This window comes from Drosophila santomea, chromosome 3R (assembly GCF_016746245.2).
Source record: "Drosophila santomea strain STO CAGO 1482 chromosome 3R, Prin_Dsan_1.1, whole genome shotgun sequence".
Taxonomy (NCBI): Eukaryota; Metazoa; Arthropoda; class Insecta; order Diptera; family Drosophilidae; genus Drosophila; species Drosophila santomea.
In genome coordinates, this window is record NC_053019.2 from 6,392,799 (window position 1) to 6,406,980 (window position 14,182).

Below are 14,182 nucleotides of genomic sequence, written 5' to 3' on the forward strand. Positions count from 1 at the left end.
TTGGAACCGCGGTCTTATCGAGCCCGAAACAAGCTCCGTGTTTCCATATCTGGGTTAATTGATACGCCGATAAGGTTGCAGCTATCATGCGCCGGCTTTTAGACATGTCTCATGTGTTTTCATCACATTACGGCACTACAAAAACCACACCCTTGGCAGTAGTCTCTGCCCCAATCTGAGGTGATCGCGTGCACAGTCACAGCATCCGTTATGGGCGATCTGGCAACGCTTGCACGAGCTTTGCTGCTCCAATTTGAAATCTAATCAATTCCCCAGGGGCTAACATGAATTCTCGGGACATGAAACACGCCAATATATAAATATAAAAAATAAAGTGGTCTTCCAGAAGTGGGAACCTCATTGGAGCTATCAGAAAAGTAATATGAATCAACAAGCTTTTTTTATACCCGCTAATTGTAGAGTTAAAAAATATATTCGTTGTTGAAAAGTATGTTATTGCTAGAAGAAATGGTTTCCAACTTCAGTTATATGGCATATTTATTGACATGCCAAAAATATTTTTACCACTCCTATTCTAACGGCTGCAAACCCATTTTATTTTGAATATTTAAAATTGCAACCTCGCAATCCCAATATGTGAGTAACGGGTATCTGATAGTCGGGGAACTTGACTGTAGCTTTCTCTCTTGTTAAATCAGCGTTGTGTTTATTTATGTAAACGATAAAGTTAATGATGCTAAGTAATAATCATATGAGTGGGTAATCGCTCTTTATATTTTTAGACCCAACACTATTCTGGATGCAACAACATTTGGAAACAGGAAATTATGGATAAAATACTAAAAATAAATAAATTTATAGCTTATTAAATCTATGTTAAATAGCTAGAAATCATATTTTAAAACTCATTCAAAATTCGATAGATATGAATACCTGACAATATAAGGGATTTACTTAGCTGGGTATTCTGTTATAAAAAACCACTGTAGTTTGTGATCTCAAATGACGTTGGAGCTCGATTTTTGATATCTTTAAGTTTCATATTCTTAAAACAGACGAAATTCGTAAATAAATTTAAATGATTGACTTATTCTGGCCTTTGGAGGGCTCACTGTAGTCTGAAGCTCGACTTTACACTTGAGATAAATAAAACTGAAATGATTGCAAATGAAATTTAAGTGACGTCAGCGCAGAGATCCCATGAATTGGAATCTGACAGGAATCCGTTAGCCATTTGCCCACATCTACCCATACATACACCCGCACACCTATACGCATACAGATAGAAGCACGAAACATTAGAGATGGCGCACAGGTAGCTGCAATTATATAAAGTGCGCATTATCATCAGCCCTATTCTCTTGCCGTTTCCCCCAAGATGCTTCTCCCCCGCTCTATCACTCCACCCACGACGTTTTTTCCTTGATGCAGCTGCTGTGTCAGCTGGACCGGCATGCAATTTTTTGCATATGAACTTTTTAGCCGGCAGTGGGGGGCGCACGCCCAAAAACAGTTGTTTTTTGTTTCGCTCGCGGGGCCGCTGTTATAAAGAAAATGCCCAGCGCAGCACCCCACACACACAGCCAAGCACACACACATGTCACATTCTCTACTTCTAGTACTACCTACCACATTTTTTCCATTCCGCCTTCGTATGGATTTTTCGGCCACGTTTTTCACTGAGTTCCCCTTGGGTTAGCTTTGTGTTTTTGATCGCAAATTACAGGTGAGAACGTCACCTGTCTATTGGAAGGGATTGCAGGGCGATATCTGCCCGATTTCTGGGCGTAAAACGGCAACTAGCGCACAATGTGCTCACGGGCTGCTGCTTCCTCTTCACTTTAACACCATGACAATTGGTGGCTGCAGAAAGAATGAGCGGTGCGGCGAATTGGCGGGGCGAATTGGAAAGCAACAGCAAACACAACAACAAACAGCGGGGCGGACGACTGACGTTTGTGCCACCCACTTTCCGCCGAATATCACCGCGATTAACCGTTGTCTTGTAAGCAGAAATGAAACTTTTACCAGGGTATTTAGCCACTTCAACTTCGGCGTACTCGAAAAGCTAAAAGCTAAAGCAAATCGAGCAACTGGCCGTTTGTGTGTGCGTGTGTGCGCGGGCTATTTGCCTTCATACTTTGTTTGTTCTTTCGCACGCTCTTTCGTATCGCTCGACGTGCCGCAGCGTTGCTTTTTTAATATCAATCAGCTGTAAAAACGTATATTTTTCAGTTTGCCGTTCGCCCTAGGTTCCAAGGAAAAATACCGCTACTCTCGCACGCACACACCACCACAACTACAAAAGCCCATATGCTGGGCGACGTTGCCCGGCAAATGTTTTTTTTGTTGTTTACTTTTTGGGTTTTGACGGTGCGGTCAGCTGTTTCAAAACAAATCGCTCGGTGTTACCAGCTGACTTCGCTCAGCGGCCACTAAATAATCTCGCGTCACGCGAAAATCAACCTAATAATACCGATTTTCTGCCAAATCGGAAAAAACGCGTTATTTAAAGGAAATCAAAGTTGTTTTTTTTATATAAATATAAATAAATATTTGTTGATTTTGTCGTGGGGATGTTAAATTAGCGATTAGTTAAGTTACATTTTCTAAGCTAATAAATTTATTGTACACTTTTGTTATCAACATTATACAGGAGTAAGTTTGTTCTGTTTTTGGCCCACTATTTTCCATAATTTAAAAAGTGACAGCTTATTATCGCTTTTCGACTACGGCAGGTCTTGCATTACTGACTGCTGTGTTCGACATGACTTCCCAAGAAAAGCAACTAAAGTCTTTAATGAAACCCAACTCAGTAGCTCCTGAAGGCTGCAACATAAAAGTGCATTGAACTCAGCCTGGGAAAGGACAACAAATTCGGCGCTTGTCTGGGAATTCAAGACGTTGCCAATTCACAAAGCCGTTGGCAAAAAGTGAGTAGTACACAAAAAATTGGGAGGCAAAAAGGGTAAATCTTGATTCCGGAATGAGACCGTTGGGAAGGCAGCCAGTCCTAATTGCATTTGCAGCCGCACAATCGAGTGGTTTCTTGATAAGTCATCCTCAGCCTCATCGACAAGGGATGCAGTCGCAGCACGAGAGATTGCAAATTTTTCGGGGCTTTTGCAGCGGTTTTAAATCGTTTTTTTGGCATTTCACTTATGATTAATGGAGACAAGCAAAGGGGTTGAAACAGAACAGTCACATTTAATTCCCGCCGATCGCTGCTGGATCAAATGTCAATTATCACAAACACCTCGTAGTTGCTGGCCTCCGCGTCCTGAACGATTTGCATCGCCGAGTATGTGATTGCCTTCACCTCGGTGCCCTGCGGATGTTTTCCCAGCTCAAATGGTTCCCCGTAACAACGACAGGAAATCTCGAAAGATTCCATATCGAATTTGGTGATCTCCAGCTTCTTGCACACCAAATACGGTTCGGCGGAGAACAGGAACAGCAGCTCGTCCAGAAAGTGAAAGAGTAAGCCCTCCAGATCATCTCCTTGGGCTTCGATCTCAAAGCATTGCTCCACGGACACGTAATCCAGTTCGGTCATATATCCGAACATGGCCACTCCGCATTGTTCAAACGCCTCCTTCAGCGACGATCCCCATCCGTGGATTCTGTTAAATGGGAGGGAATCTATCAGAATAATCGACTGTATTCTTCATTTAAAGTATATATCTCGGCTGTTGTGGTCACAATCCCTACGTATGTGTATTTCCCTTGTCAAACTAACAAAAACTATTGCCTTTCAGTGAAGAAGTATTAATAATCACTATCTTCTGGTATAAGAAAGAACATTTGACTGAGATAAAAAACTGCAGATGACGTAGGGTTATCTGAAAAAAATGCCAGCTGATATACATATGTACATGTTGTCTAAAACTGAGCGGCAATTTACAAAAATGTGCATTATTTATAATCTTTAATGGGGTACGACTATATAACTGCTAGACTTTCTTCAATTTTTGCAAACTCTTAAACATACTCTTATTTTTCTGAACAAATTGGTATCAAAACTATTAGGTTAATTTAAAAGTCTTTCGTAAGTTGCCTTTGAACGTTATTATTCTTTGGTTTAATATTTGCGCTATCTTTAAAATTATTTTTTTTTCCTGGCATATTAATAGGTGATTCCCTTATCTAACGAATTTGGGAAAATATAGAAAAATTTATTTTAAAATATGTATGCAAAATAATTCCTTATTCAGAATGTTTGAAATTCCTAGAGAAGCACGCTTATAAGAATTTCGCTTATTATTTGTATTTTTCAGATATGAATAGCGAACCACCCTACTGCACATGTTCATCGGGCACATTGTTGTTGTTGTTGTTGTCTTACTCACTGGACATCCGCCGTGTGATCGAGGTCTGCAAGGCAATGTGATGAAATAATTAGCAACAGGTTGGTCGCTTGCAAATCGAAGATCTACTCACACTCGTATTTCAACTCCGGCAGCAGAAAGTTCTCCTTACTAAAGTCCACCTCCATTATTGTTGGTTAAAGCTAAAGTTAACGAGAAATTGGCGGCCTAATAACTATAAACAAATCAGCAACCGCTCAGTATGACCGTCGGTGCGCAGGGGAAAAATACCGATTTGCTAGTATCATGGAAAATACTGAACTCCAATAAGAACATGTTAACATGCTAATTGTAATAAAATGTATAACATTGTTTGTAAGAACTGATAAGGTATTATTACATTTACGTTACAATTGTAAAATTAAATTATTAAATTCATTGAAACTTTAAAATTATCAAAAATATTTTTAAAACACCTTAAATGCTTCTTTTAGAATCTTTCTTAATTTTAAATTAAATTATATAGAGCAAAGTTTTATTAGTTCTGTAGTTATATTTTCACTCTTAAATTATTGTTAATGTTTTATAATTTTTTATTATATGTTTTATGTTTTATTATTTCTGGTCATTGTGTTAGTTCACAAAACGCTTCCCACAGCCTTTTTAATTGAAAATAAAATTAAAAAATGTTACAGATTAATTTTTTTTGTAAAGGCTGTAATTGTAATAAAATGAAGTCATTACAAGCAAAATTAAGGCAGAATTTCCAGTTTACGCACACCATTTGTTATCGCAATTAAAGTAGCACAAAGTGCTGGCGTATGTTTTCAGCCCCGTTTTGAATTTCTGTAAGAGCGACCTTGTCCTTTCATTAAATTGCAATCAGCCATAACATCTGAAGCTGCAACCTTGTGAGATCCATTTGCCAAAAAGCAGTCCACATAATCTTCCTCTCGTGCACCGGCAGCTTTGTCGTCAATCGTTACGATTGTCAATCACGTCGCTTGATTTATTCAACTCCATGAACTTGAGAGCTGGTGGTGAGTACTTGATTCGATACTTGACAAAAAAGCCATTGACGGACATGGGCTTGCCTAATAAACATTGCCTAATTAAATTCGGATCACTTTTCGACCAGCCATGATGGGTTATTAGTTGGAACAGACGGATGGGTTATTGTTTACAAATAGGAAATATTTATTTCTCAGATCGTTAAACTCTTTGTTGTAGAGCTCAAGAAAAATTAACTGTCTTAAGAGACATGAAAAGAACATTACAAGTATCAATTTCAAGTTTTAGTATAGGCTCAAATAAATCTGTCCTAAAACTTTAATTCCATTTCGTATCTACATTGTTTGTTGCTTAATATTAAACTTCAAAGTGGATTTAAAGTTATATGACATAATCATAATAATAACTTGCTAGCCAAGCAATGGGTATCCGCCAAGGCGCATCCCGCACACTTAAGTAATTCTACGCATTTCTAAAGGAATTTATGAATGATTTTTGCTGGTGATTTACGACCGTTTTGTTCATTTTCGTAAGTTGAACATGAGGAAACGCTACTTGGGGGTGTCAAACTCTGAGCCGAGTTGACAAAGCTCAGTTTTGTGCCCGGCCATATCATGGCTTTCAAACATTTTCCTGCTATTTTTGTGGCTTTTTATTATGGCTCATTTGGCTGCTGCTGCTGCTGCTGCCACTTTTGGTGGAAGCTCTTTTTCTCTGGTTTCCTCGGTCTTGGAGTGGTTCAGTTGGCTGCGGGAGCTCGCCTGATTCACGTCGCGTATTCGGCGCAAATAACTGTAAAGCTATTATTATTCGCCAATATTGGCGCGCCTTCGCGTACGAGTTCCAGAATTTCATATTTGGCTACAGTATATTCGGAACAACTAGAAGTTGTAAATAGCTTCGAAGTGAAACTAAAGCTCTGGAGCTTGAAAACTTAACTAAACTAAGTAGCTGCATACATAGGTAACTTGTTTTGTTGAATAACTGACCGTTGGTCAATTTGGTTGCAAATGCAACCGCCAAACTGAACAATTGCCAAATAATATCATACGTTGTTGCTCTCGTGTTGCATGACTGACTGGCTGCCTCTAAGTGGAAATAAAAGTTGTTCGCACCCCCAAGTTTGTGTCTTGTCGAAGTCTTTCGTTTACCACTGTTACCGTGTCTCCATACTGACGCACAATTTGTCATGTTTGTAGTTTTCTTTTCACGCTGTATTTGTATCTATTTGCTGCAGTACTAAGACCAGTAATAATCGCCGAGCTTAAGTTAAAGGGGTCAAGTGCAGGAGGCGAACAAAAAGATTACAAAACGAATTACATGAAGATGATGCCGTTTGAATGGCTGGCGATGAGAAGTGTCTTTTATTTTTGGTGCTAGGAGAAGTCTCTACGATGGCAATTATAATAATCTGGAAGTCTTTTGAATTGTATGCAAATACTAAGTTCGGATTACAATTAACCAAAATAATCAGAGTACACAAAGTATCTTGAAACATTTTTTATAATTTTTTTTATAAATAATTAGTAATTTTCAATTTAGATAAAGAAAATTATTATTACAGCTTGAGATAAAAGAAACTTTCCTCGTTTCTATCGGTAAGGCTCTATAATCTAACATATAATTTCACTGATAAATTTTATTGCCTAATTTGTACCTGTTTTTCATATTCCTTCTTGAAATTTAACCGAAGTTAAGGAACTTAAAACGTACTGTAACATGCTGAAGAATCAATAATAGCAACAATAATGTATATACAAATCTGCGTGCCAAAGACAAGGACACTTTGAACAAATACCGGTTGCTCTTCACGCCCACTAAATAAGACAATAAAAACCCAACGTATTTACCTTTGAAATTAACAGTCGACCAACAGTTCTGTTAAACAAACCATTGCTGTTAAACTAACACCACGAGCATGTCGCAACAGTGGCCCTCAAACTGTGCTAGGCTACTAGCTTACCTGGTGGCGACTACGCTCTTTGCCACTCACTTGGCCAACGCGTCCAGCCAGATCGATGTGGATGCGGATCTGAAGCACATGCTGGGTCGTTGTCACAGGGTGGACGAGGATTTCAACGAGTGCATGCGGCAGGTGTTCAACGACCTGAGGGCCTACTTCACAACAGGTGAGTGAGATTTGGATTACGGGCGAGCAATCATGAGGCAACTCTTTCAGGTGTGCCCGACTACAACATCAAGCCCTTTGACCCCCACCACTGTGGCTATGTTGAACTGCGGCGGGGTGCTTCACAGGGTCTGGGCAGCTTTCGTCTGATATTGCGCAATGTATCCGAGTACGGATGGGCGCGATCCGAGGTGACCAAGTTCCATGCCGATCCAGAGGACCACCGCATCGTCTACACACAGTATTTCCCCGACAAAAGCTTGGAGGGGGAGTACGAGTTCGCCGCCAAGATGCTGGGCACTGAGATGAACAGAAGAGGCCACTGGAACTTAACCCTCTATGATTACAGGTGGGCACCGCGTTGCATGCAAATATTTCCCAAGCTGTGTTGCAAACACCAGTATTGTTGTAAGCTTTGGCTTAAAAGTTGACTCCACTGCTCCCAAGACGACAACCAAGACTTCCGCTCACTTTATTTCCATTCTCAGTCAAACCACCAGCGTTCGACGCATCGGAGGTCCGGGTTCGCTCATCAAAGTCCACGTGGAGGTGGACCGCATCGGCGGAATGGAGCTGCACATTGAGAACTTGCTGCAGGGACAGCCCCTCAACCAACTAGCCGATGGGGTCATCAACAGCATGTGGCAGCTGGGATTGCCGTTCATCAAGCCGATGATTAACGAGCTGGTCAGCACGGCATTTACGGATATATTCAACGAGTCCTTCCGGCACTTTCCCCTCGAGAAGTTCCTCGCCGCGTGACCTCATCTAGTTAACCATATCTGTATCTGTTTTGTAGTATTTTTAATGGAACTTATAACAAAGGCTAGTTAATTAAACACTCAGACGACATCTGCCAAAGCACTCGGAATTGATTCGTTCTGCTGCTGCGCCACGGGCTGTTGCAGGCTCATCTGAACCAGGGAGCGGGCAAAGAGCTTGCTCAGCGAGATGATCACGTAGGAGGAGCTCTGCAGCTGCTGATCCACCGTTTCGTACAGGAGCTGATAGGCCTGCTCCAGCTCCGGGGTGAGGGTGGCTAAAAATAAATATATTTAAATAGAATAAAAAAATTTTACTACAATTTACTAAGAAGGTGAGGATGCGAGCCTAAAGAATTACATTCTGTGTTAAAGGCTGGTACTTCTTTTAGAAAAGTTTTTTTTTTTATTTTCCATTCCCACCTGTCCGTCCGTATGAACGTCGATATCACGGGAACTACTAGTATAAGAGCTAAAGATTAAGGATGCAGTCTTGTTTTTTTTTGTTTTCAAACCGCCCAAAGATGTCACGCCCAACTTTAAAACTCTTTACACATTCAAATATTTTTTCATTCTATTCGGTGGCCTGTCTTTCTAGTAAAACGTAGATATTTCTTACTCGTACTTCCACTATTTAACAGTCTAAAAACTTTACTTTATCGTTCTCTCTTCTGGTTGCTCATATACCCAGAATTGTTTAAATTTTTCTTAACTATAAATACTTTGAGTTTACTCACGTTTTTGCTGCAGCGTTTGCTTTCCGAGGTCGAACATGAATCGCAGGTAGCAGAGCTGATTGTACAGGTCCCGCTCCGTATACTGCCGCAGTAGGCTGCCACTCCTGCACTTTTGGCACAGCGGGCGGTGCGACTTCTTCCTTAGGGAGTGTGTGCGGGTGTTGAAGTTGCAATCCGGGTGATCACAGACCAGCCAGTTTTTATAGAATCGTTGCACATACCGCCGCATGGAAAGCTGCAGCTGATTGCGGACGCTGGCCAGGTACTGAATCGGTGCTGTTTGGCACTCGGGATTCGCGCATTGCTGGAGCACGGCTATGTGGGAGTTGCTTGGTCCCGGTCGGTATGCGGTCGCCATCAGCTGCTCCGCCTTGCAGGTAACGCACTGGAAGCGGAACGGTTCGCACAGGCGGTACAACTGGAGAGTCGTCTTGAGCAGCGACTCACCCTCCGACTGCTCGGTGTTCTCTTGCTGGGTTCTATATACACGAAATGATAGTTAGATTCGAGTTTGTAAGGAGTAATATAATAGTTTAAACAATTATGAATACCTTTGCGCGTTCTGGCGGAACTTGGTTGGGTCCATGCCCAGACACTCGGCGATGCGACTTGCGTCGGTTCCTTCTAGCACCTCCACCATTCGCGTTACTACCGGATGGATCTGGTGTCCCAGGTAGTAATTCGTGTCCAGCTGCAGCTTCTTATCCTCGCTGGCCTTAAGCTCATCCAAATGGTACGCTCGCTGCATTGCAGCATTTGTGGTGCCATCCAAACAGATAACATAGTCCACCATATCGCCCTTTTTGTAGCGCCTATTACGCTCCCGATTCATCCGAAGGGCCACCTGGACGTGGGGTAATGAAGCACTATTGGCATATTCCTGGGGAGTCCGAGTTAGCTGCTTGGTGATGACAAACAGTGGCAGCGGTACTGCACCCTCTGCGATTTGAGTTTTGATCTTCTCTAGCTGGGCATGCACTGCATCCAGTTTTTCTTCCAAAGGCTTTTCCGACAGCACTTCATCGAGAACGGCTTTTCCCACCATCACAGCTAGCTGAGACCAATCCCGACGAACTATATCCAGGCCCTTGTGCTCCTGCTCACGCCTCAGGTTTCCCTTGGAATCCTTGCTCAACTTGACAGCGGCATACTTCTTTTTCTTCAGCAAGAGCAAACAACCAAATACTCCATCGATATCCAATTCCAGCTGCTTATACAGTTTATTTACACTCTGCTTAATGCTGTGACCAATCTTGTAGACCTGATCGTAGTCGGTTATATTGGTATTTATCATCAGGGAATCTGTATCTCCATAAACCACGTCATAGTTCAACTTTTGAACGAGTTGCTGTGTGCTTGTGAGGATTTCTCTGCCCTTGTGGGTGACCAAAGCAGCCAAGTGTTGGGCAAAGAACCGGGAGTGGGCGAAGCCCAAGCAACCATACATGGAGTTAGCAGTTAGCTTCAGGGCCATCTGCCTAATGTGGTACTGCATCTGCAGTTCCGGCGAAAGATCGGGCGCTGCCATTAGCTTTTTCACCTCTTTCCGCGACTCCACCAAACGTTTTAGTTGGAGGGGTAATATTCCAGCTTCCGTTTTGGAATCCGGTAGCGTGGGCAACTCATCTGCATCCACGGGCTGTTGGACAGTGGTGAAGCATATGTTGTATTCCTGTATTATGCTGGGGTACAGGGAGTTGAAATCCATCAGGAGAACGTACTTTTCGTAAAGACCGCGCAATGGCTCCAGGACCAATCCACCAGCATAGGCTGCCTTCTTTTTGCTTTGCAGCGTGGCATCTGCACCCGAAAACGTGGCCTCTGCATCTCCAGCAGCACTGCGTTTGGAAACCGGCACCTTTTTATCCGGCACTATGTAATTCTTCTCGTGGAAAGCATGCAGCAATAGAAACTCATTCCGTTCAGAACGGCCTCCTTGAAGGGTCCTGGTCATGGTGTTGCCGCAAATATTGGTGATTTGTAACGCCAACGGCATGATGTTGAGCTCACACATCAGCCTTAGTAAATATGAATTGTCCTGCATGGTGAGCGATATGAGCTTAGTGATGCTCTCTCCCTTCTCATACATCTCCAGGAGATCATCCGCATTCACTTCCATTCTCTCCGATTCCTTAAGCTTCAGAACTTGCTTGCACAGCGTTTGCAGATCATAGGATCTTGCTCTTATACACTCCTCGGCAGACCGCTTTACATCGCAAACCATTCGGCCGACAAAATGTTCCAGCAAACGCTTGCCAAACGACTGGCTCAGTCTAAGTCGCCCCATTCGGGACCACTGAGGAATCTTCAAGGCTACAATTTGATCGGTTATCACATTTAGTTGACAATCCATCGAATCAAATGTTACAATGAGATCTGCATCTATTTTCTGATACTGAGCTAGGAACCAACTTAATAGGGCCCTCTCCGAGTCATGTTTGTGCACTGTAGTGGATTTGTATTTTGCCATCTCGAAGTTCAAATCCAAAGGCCAACTAACCACTGCCGGACGGGTCAAAGCGCACATGTGTCGATTGAAAGCGGGCTGTGGAGCAGGGCGGTCGATGTGAAAGCGATTGTGGGTCAGCATCGAAATCATGCATATCTCGTTTCTCGAGGTTTTGGGATTCATTGAGGTGCGAACATTAAGGGCTAGTATCGTAAGTGGAGGTGGTGGTGCTGGCTTTCCTCTATCTTGCACCAGCTCCACATTTTTGGGCTCAGTCAGTGTGACTTCGATGTTGCACCAACTCATGGGAGCGGGGTTCACCTTAAATCCAGTCACCTGCAGCCAACAGGGCCCCTTGATTTTCCGATCTAAGAGGAATCTTTCGAGTGCATTGGTGGTGGCACCGAATATATGTGCTATGGAGTTGTATTTCTTGTTGGCCGACAAATTCGGCAGAGGTTTTTTGCCATCGTAGTGAACCTCCAGGTAGTCGCAAGTCTGCGGAACTTCAATACCGATGGCGTGGTGGGCAAAACTCTTGGTGACCTTGCGGGATCGAAAGAATTCCAGCTTAAGTTGGTTTGCCACCTCGCTATCGAACTCCTTGTATATGTCTGCGACTGTCACCTTTTGCTTGGTTGGCTCCTTCGAAATGGGGTCTAAGAGCTAAAACAAAAAAAATAGAAATCGAAATAAATGCAAATACATTTGCGAGATAATACTCACGAATTGCCGGGGTAGCAGATAGAGCACACGGTTGATGTTCTGCACACGGAGACAGACGGACTTTCCATCGGCGGTCCTACCGAAGAGGAAGACCTCGCCGGGCATCTTTACTGGATCTTCGTAGGCCTCCCAGTACCAGAACCGCAGCTGCTGATCTGAGGAGATTGTCGATTCCTGCTCCGTGGTGAGCACGGATTTTTCAAAGTCATCGTCCATTTGGCATATGGACTCCCAATTGTTCAGCAGCCTGCTTATGTCCTCCGATTCCGATGCCGATTCCTTTGCGGAACACCCTGTTTCCTTTTTGGGCGATGCATTCCCGTCGACTTTAGCTTGGGATGTTTCCTCAGCTGATGCTTTCGTTTGGGAAATCTTCTCCTTGAGCTGCGTCTTCTCCACATCGAACTGATTTTCGTCGTCATCCAGACAGCTGAAATCCATTTCATTGTCCGAGAAGGCATCTTCGGTTGCTGTTTTGGCAGGTGTCTTTTCGGGCGCCGGTTCTTTTTTGATTGTAGGACTGGAGAAAAAGGCCACCTTTGTGTTTGGAACTGCTGCCTTGGGCTTCAGGATGCGCTCCAGCATCTCGTTATCGCTACTGGCCTCCGCTTTTTTCCGTTCCTGCTCCTGAACTTTGATATTGTTGAGAAAACTATTCATGTATTCCTTGGCAGCAGCGGCATCGAATTTACGCGAGGTAACTGATATTTTTGCTGGGGCTATAACTTTTTCAGTCTTCTCTGACGTAGCCGCAGGCTCTTCCTTGATTTCACCCAAGATATCAGCCAGGATATCATCATCTTTCACACTGTTCTTTACGTCTATCTTTTTGGGCACTGCATTGCTAAAGAGATTCTTGATGGACGCTTTTCCTGTTACTGGTTTTTCAGTCTCCCGTGGTCTCTTTTTGCTGTTGGGAGCAACACCCTTCTTCTTTTTGGGGTCCTTTCGATCCTCCTCACCATCGGAGTACTCATCTTCGTCCTCGAAGAAATCGCGAAGATCTTCTGCGTAACCAGTACCATCTGAAAATCGCAATTTGTATTATAAATGACTAAGTTCAGAGGATGCGGTTTGATCGACCATGTGGATACCCTCTTACTTACCCTCCTCGATCCAATCGTCGCCGTACTTTTCCTGCGCCCTCTTGGCGTATTCTCGCTCATCAACCACATCGTATACGTCGTCCACCTGGTCCTCCACTTGGCATTTGTTCTTGGTTCCCTTCAGCTGACGCAGTCGCTCCATGGCGGCGAACCTCCCATTTTTGTCTACTCTCTGGCGCTTGGCGCGTGGTTCCGCTGGACATATATTATTCCGGTGAAGAAGATGTTTAAGGGTGCTATCTTATTAACTTACACGGTGACCCGGACATTGCAATTGCCTATAATAATTTGATTATAATTCCGCCGTGTTGTGCTGCAGATTGGTAAATTTTGTTTTGTGACCAGGGCTGCAGGCTGATTGAAGCGGGAATGGCGGGAAAATATCGATAAAAGAGAAACGATGTGTTAAGTGTTGCCGTACTTCTGCAATATTATATCGATAGGGTCGTAACGAAGAAGAATAATGTAAGTTCTTCCTTCCGACCCTATCCGTAGTAAAAGAAAATAACATAAAAGCCGTCAATAACCGTCATCCCATTTGCCCATTTATTTTTAACAAATAACCATATTATTTATAGAAGTTTATATTAATTAGTAATTGGTTGTTGGGAATATATCGATAGCTGGCAGCACTTTATGTTAGCCCTGGGCACTGTTATCGCTAAATCTGTCAGCACAGTAACAGTTAGCATGAAGATCTGTGTGCTAACAGCGATTTTAAAAGACTGTTATATTTTGGCGGGAAATTTAACATAATATTTGAAAAAAATTAGGCAAGTCCCTTAATTTGTTTATATACTGCACTTTTCCTCGAGAGTAATAAAATCCATTTGAAAGTTTTTTTAGCGTGATAACCTTGTAGCTTTCAGAAAAGCATTCTTAAAGTAATTTCTGAGCAAAAGCTTTTCTATTTCAGTGGATTAAAAAGCGAATAACTTTCTCATGAAGATGTTGCTCCATGTTATGTTATTGTCCTTTTTATTTATTTCCCAACTT

General features: G+C 42.8%; 4 protein-coding genes and 1 long non-coding RNA gene across 8 annotated transcripts in view; 2 read left to right on the plus strand and 3 right to left on the minus strand.

Annotated features, from left to right (window-relative positions):
* The window catches only part of LOC120450986 (transcription factor E2f1), a 42,280-nt gene extending 40,005 nt beyond the window's left edge, over positions 1-2,275 (minus strand). The window contains exon 1 of the mRNA XM_039634287.2: positions 1,591-2,275. The gene's annotated coding sequence lies outside the window, so the exon portion shown is untranslated. The remainder of the gene's footprint in view (positions 1-1,590) is intronic.
* Positions 2,276-2,506: 231 nt separating this feature from the next.
* LOC120453817 lies at positions 2,507-4,388 on the plus strand. Its single transcript, XR_005616562.2, has 3 exons — positions 2,507-2,619; positions 2,700-2,894; positions 4,239-4,388. It is a non-coding gene; the product is annotated as an uncharacterized LOC120453817 (long non-coding RNA).
* Positions 3,149-4,583, minus strand: LOC120453816 (protein archease-like). The gene is made up of 3 exons (XM_039638698.2): positions 4,402-4,583; positions 4,311-4,335; positions 3,149-3,584 (listed from the first exon to the last, which is right to left on the minus strand). Exons 1-3 carry the CDS (start codon positions 4,454-4,456, stop codon positions 3,194-3,196), a joined length of 471 nt encoding a protein of 156 aa, XP_039494632.1. The 5' UTR covers positions 4,457-4,583; the 3' UTR covers positions 3,149-3,193.
* A 1,434-nt stretch (positions 4,584-6,017) lies between these two features.
* Positions 6,018-8,169, plus strand: LOC120451790 (circadian clock-controlled protein daywake). 4 transcript variants are annotated; one of them, XM_039635742.2, is made up of 5 exons: positions 6,018-6,242; positions 6,844-6,877; positions 6,973-7,408; positions 7,459-7,756; positions 7,896-8,169. In XM_039635742.2, exons 3-5 carry the CDS (start codon positions 7,198-7,200, stop codon positions 8,167-8,169), a joined length of 783 nt encoding a protein of 260 aa, XP_039491676.1. In that variant the 5' UTR covers positions 6,018-6,242; positions 6,844-6,877; positions 6,973-7,197. The 4 variants fall into 4 exon arrangements, with proteins under 4 accessions (XP_039491676.1, XP_039491675.1, XP_039491677.1 ...); XM_039635741.2 differs by lacking the exon at positions 6,844-6,877; XM_039635743.2 differs by lacking the exon at positions 6,844-6,877 and having other exon boundaries at positions 6,978-7,408.
* A 25-nt stretch (positions 8,170-8,194) lies between these two features.
* Positions 8,195-13,567, minus strand: LOC120451789 (DNA polymerase alpha catalytic subunit). The gene is made up of 6 exons (XM_039635740.2): positions 13,440-13,567; positions 13,187-13,381; positions 12,081-13,105; positions 9,457-12,020; positions 8,906-9,384; positions 8,195-8,446 (listed from the first exon to the last, which is right to left on the minus strand). The coding sequence occupies exons 1-6, from the start codon at positions 13,453-13,455 to the stop codon at positions 8,250-8,252; spliced, it is 4,476 nt and encodes a 1,491-aa protein (XP_039491674.2). The 5' UTR covers positions 13,456-13,567; the 3' UTR covers positions 8,195-8,249.
* Positions 13,568-14,182: the final 615 nt, after the last annotated feature.

What these genes read in the sequence shown, in the direction of transcription:
- LOC120453816 (XM_039638698.2), bottom strand. Translation starts at nt 4,456, where the DNA reads ATGGAGGTGGACTTTAGTAAGGAGAACTTTCTGCTGCCGGAGTTGAAA. An exon ending in GCCGGAGTTGAAATACGAGT is followed by an intron (nt 4,336 to 4,401) that starts GTGAGTAGATCT and finishes ATTGCCTTGCAG; the next exon opens with ACCTCGATCACACGGCGGAT. An exon ending in GATCACACGGCGGATGTCCA is followed by an intron (nt 3,585 to 4,310) that starts GTGAGTAAGACA and finishes CCCATTTAACAG; the next exon opens with AATCCACGGATGGGGATCGT.
- LOC120451790 (XM_039635742.2), top strand. Translation starts at nt 7,198, where the DNA reads ATGTCGCAACAGTGGCCCTCAAACTGTGCTAGGCTACTAGCTTACCTG. An exon ending in GAGGGCCTACTTCACAACAG is followed by an intron (nt 7,409 to 7,458) that starts GTGAGTGAGATT and finishes CAACTCTTTCAG; the next exon opens with GTGTGCCCGACTACAACATC. An exon ending in TTAACCCTCTATGATTACAG is followed by an intron (nt 7,757 to 7,895) that starts GTGGGCACCGCG and finishes TTCCATTCTCAG; the next exon opens with TCAAACCACCAGCGTTCGAC.
- LOC120451789 (XM_039635740.2), bottom strand. An exon ending in TTCCGCCAGAACGCGCAAAG is followed by an intron (nt 9,385 to 9,456) that starts GTATTCATAATT and finishes TCGTGTATATAG; the next exon opens with AACCCAGCAAGAGAACACCG. An exon ending in GCAAACGCTGCAGCAAAAAC is followed by an intron (nt 8,447 to 8,905) that starts GTGAGTAAACTC and finishes ATTTATTTTTAG; the next exon opens with CCACCCTCACCCCGGAGCTG.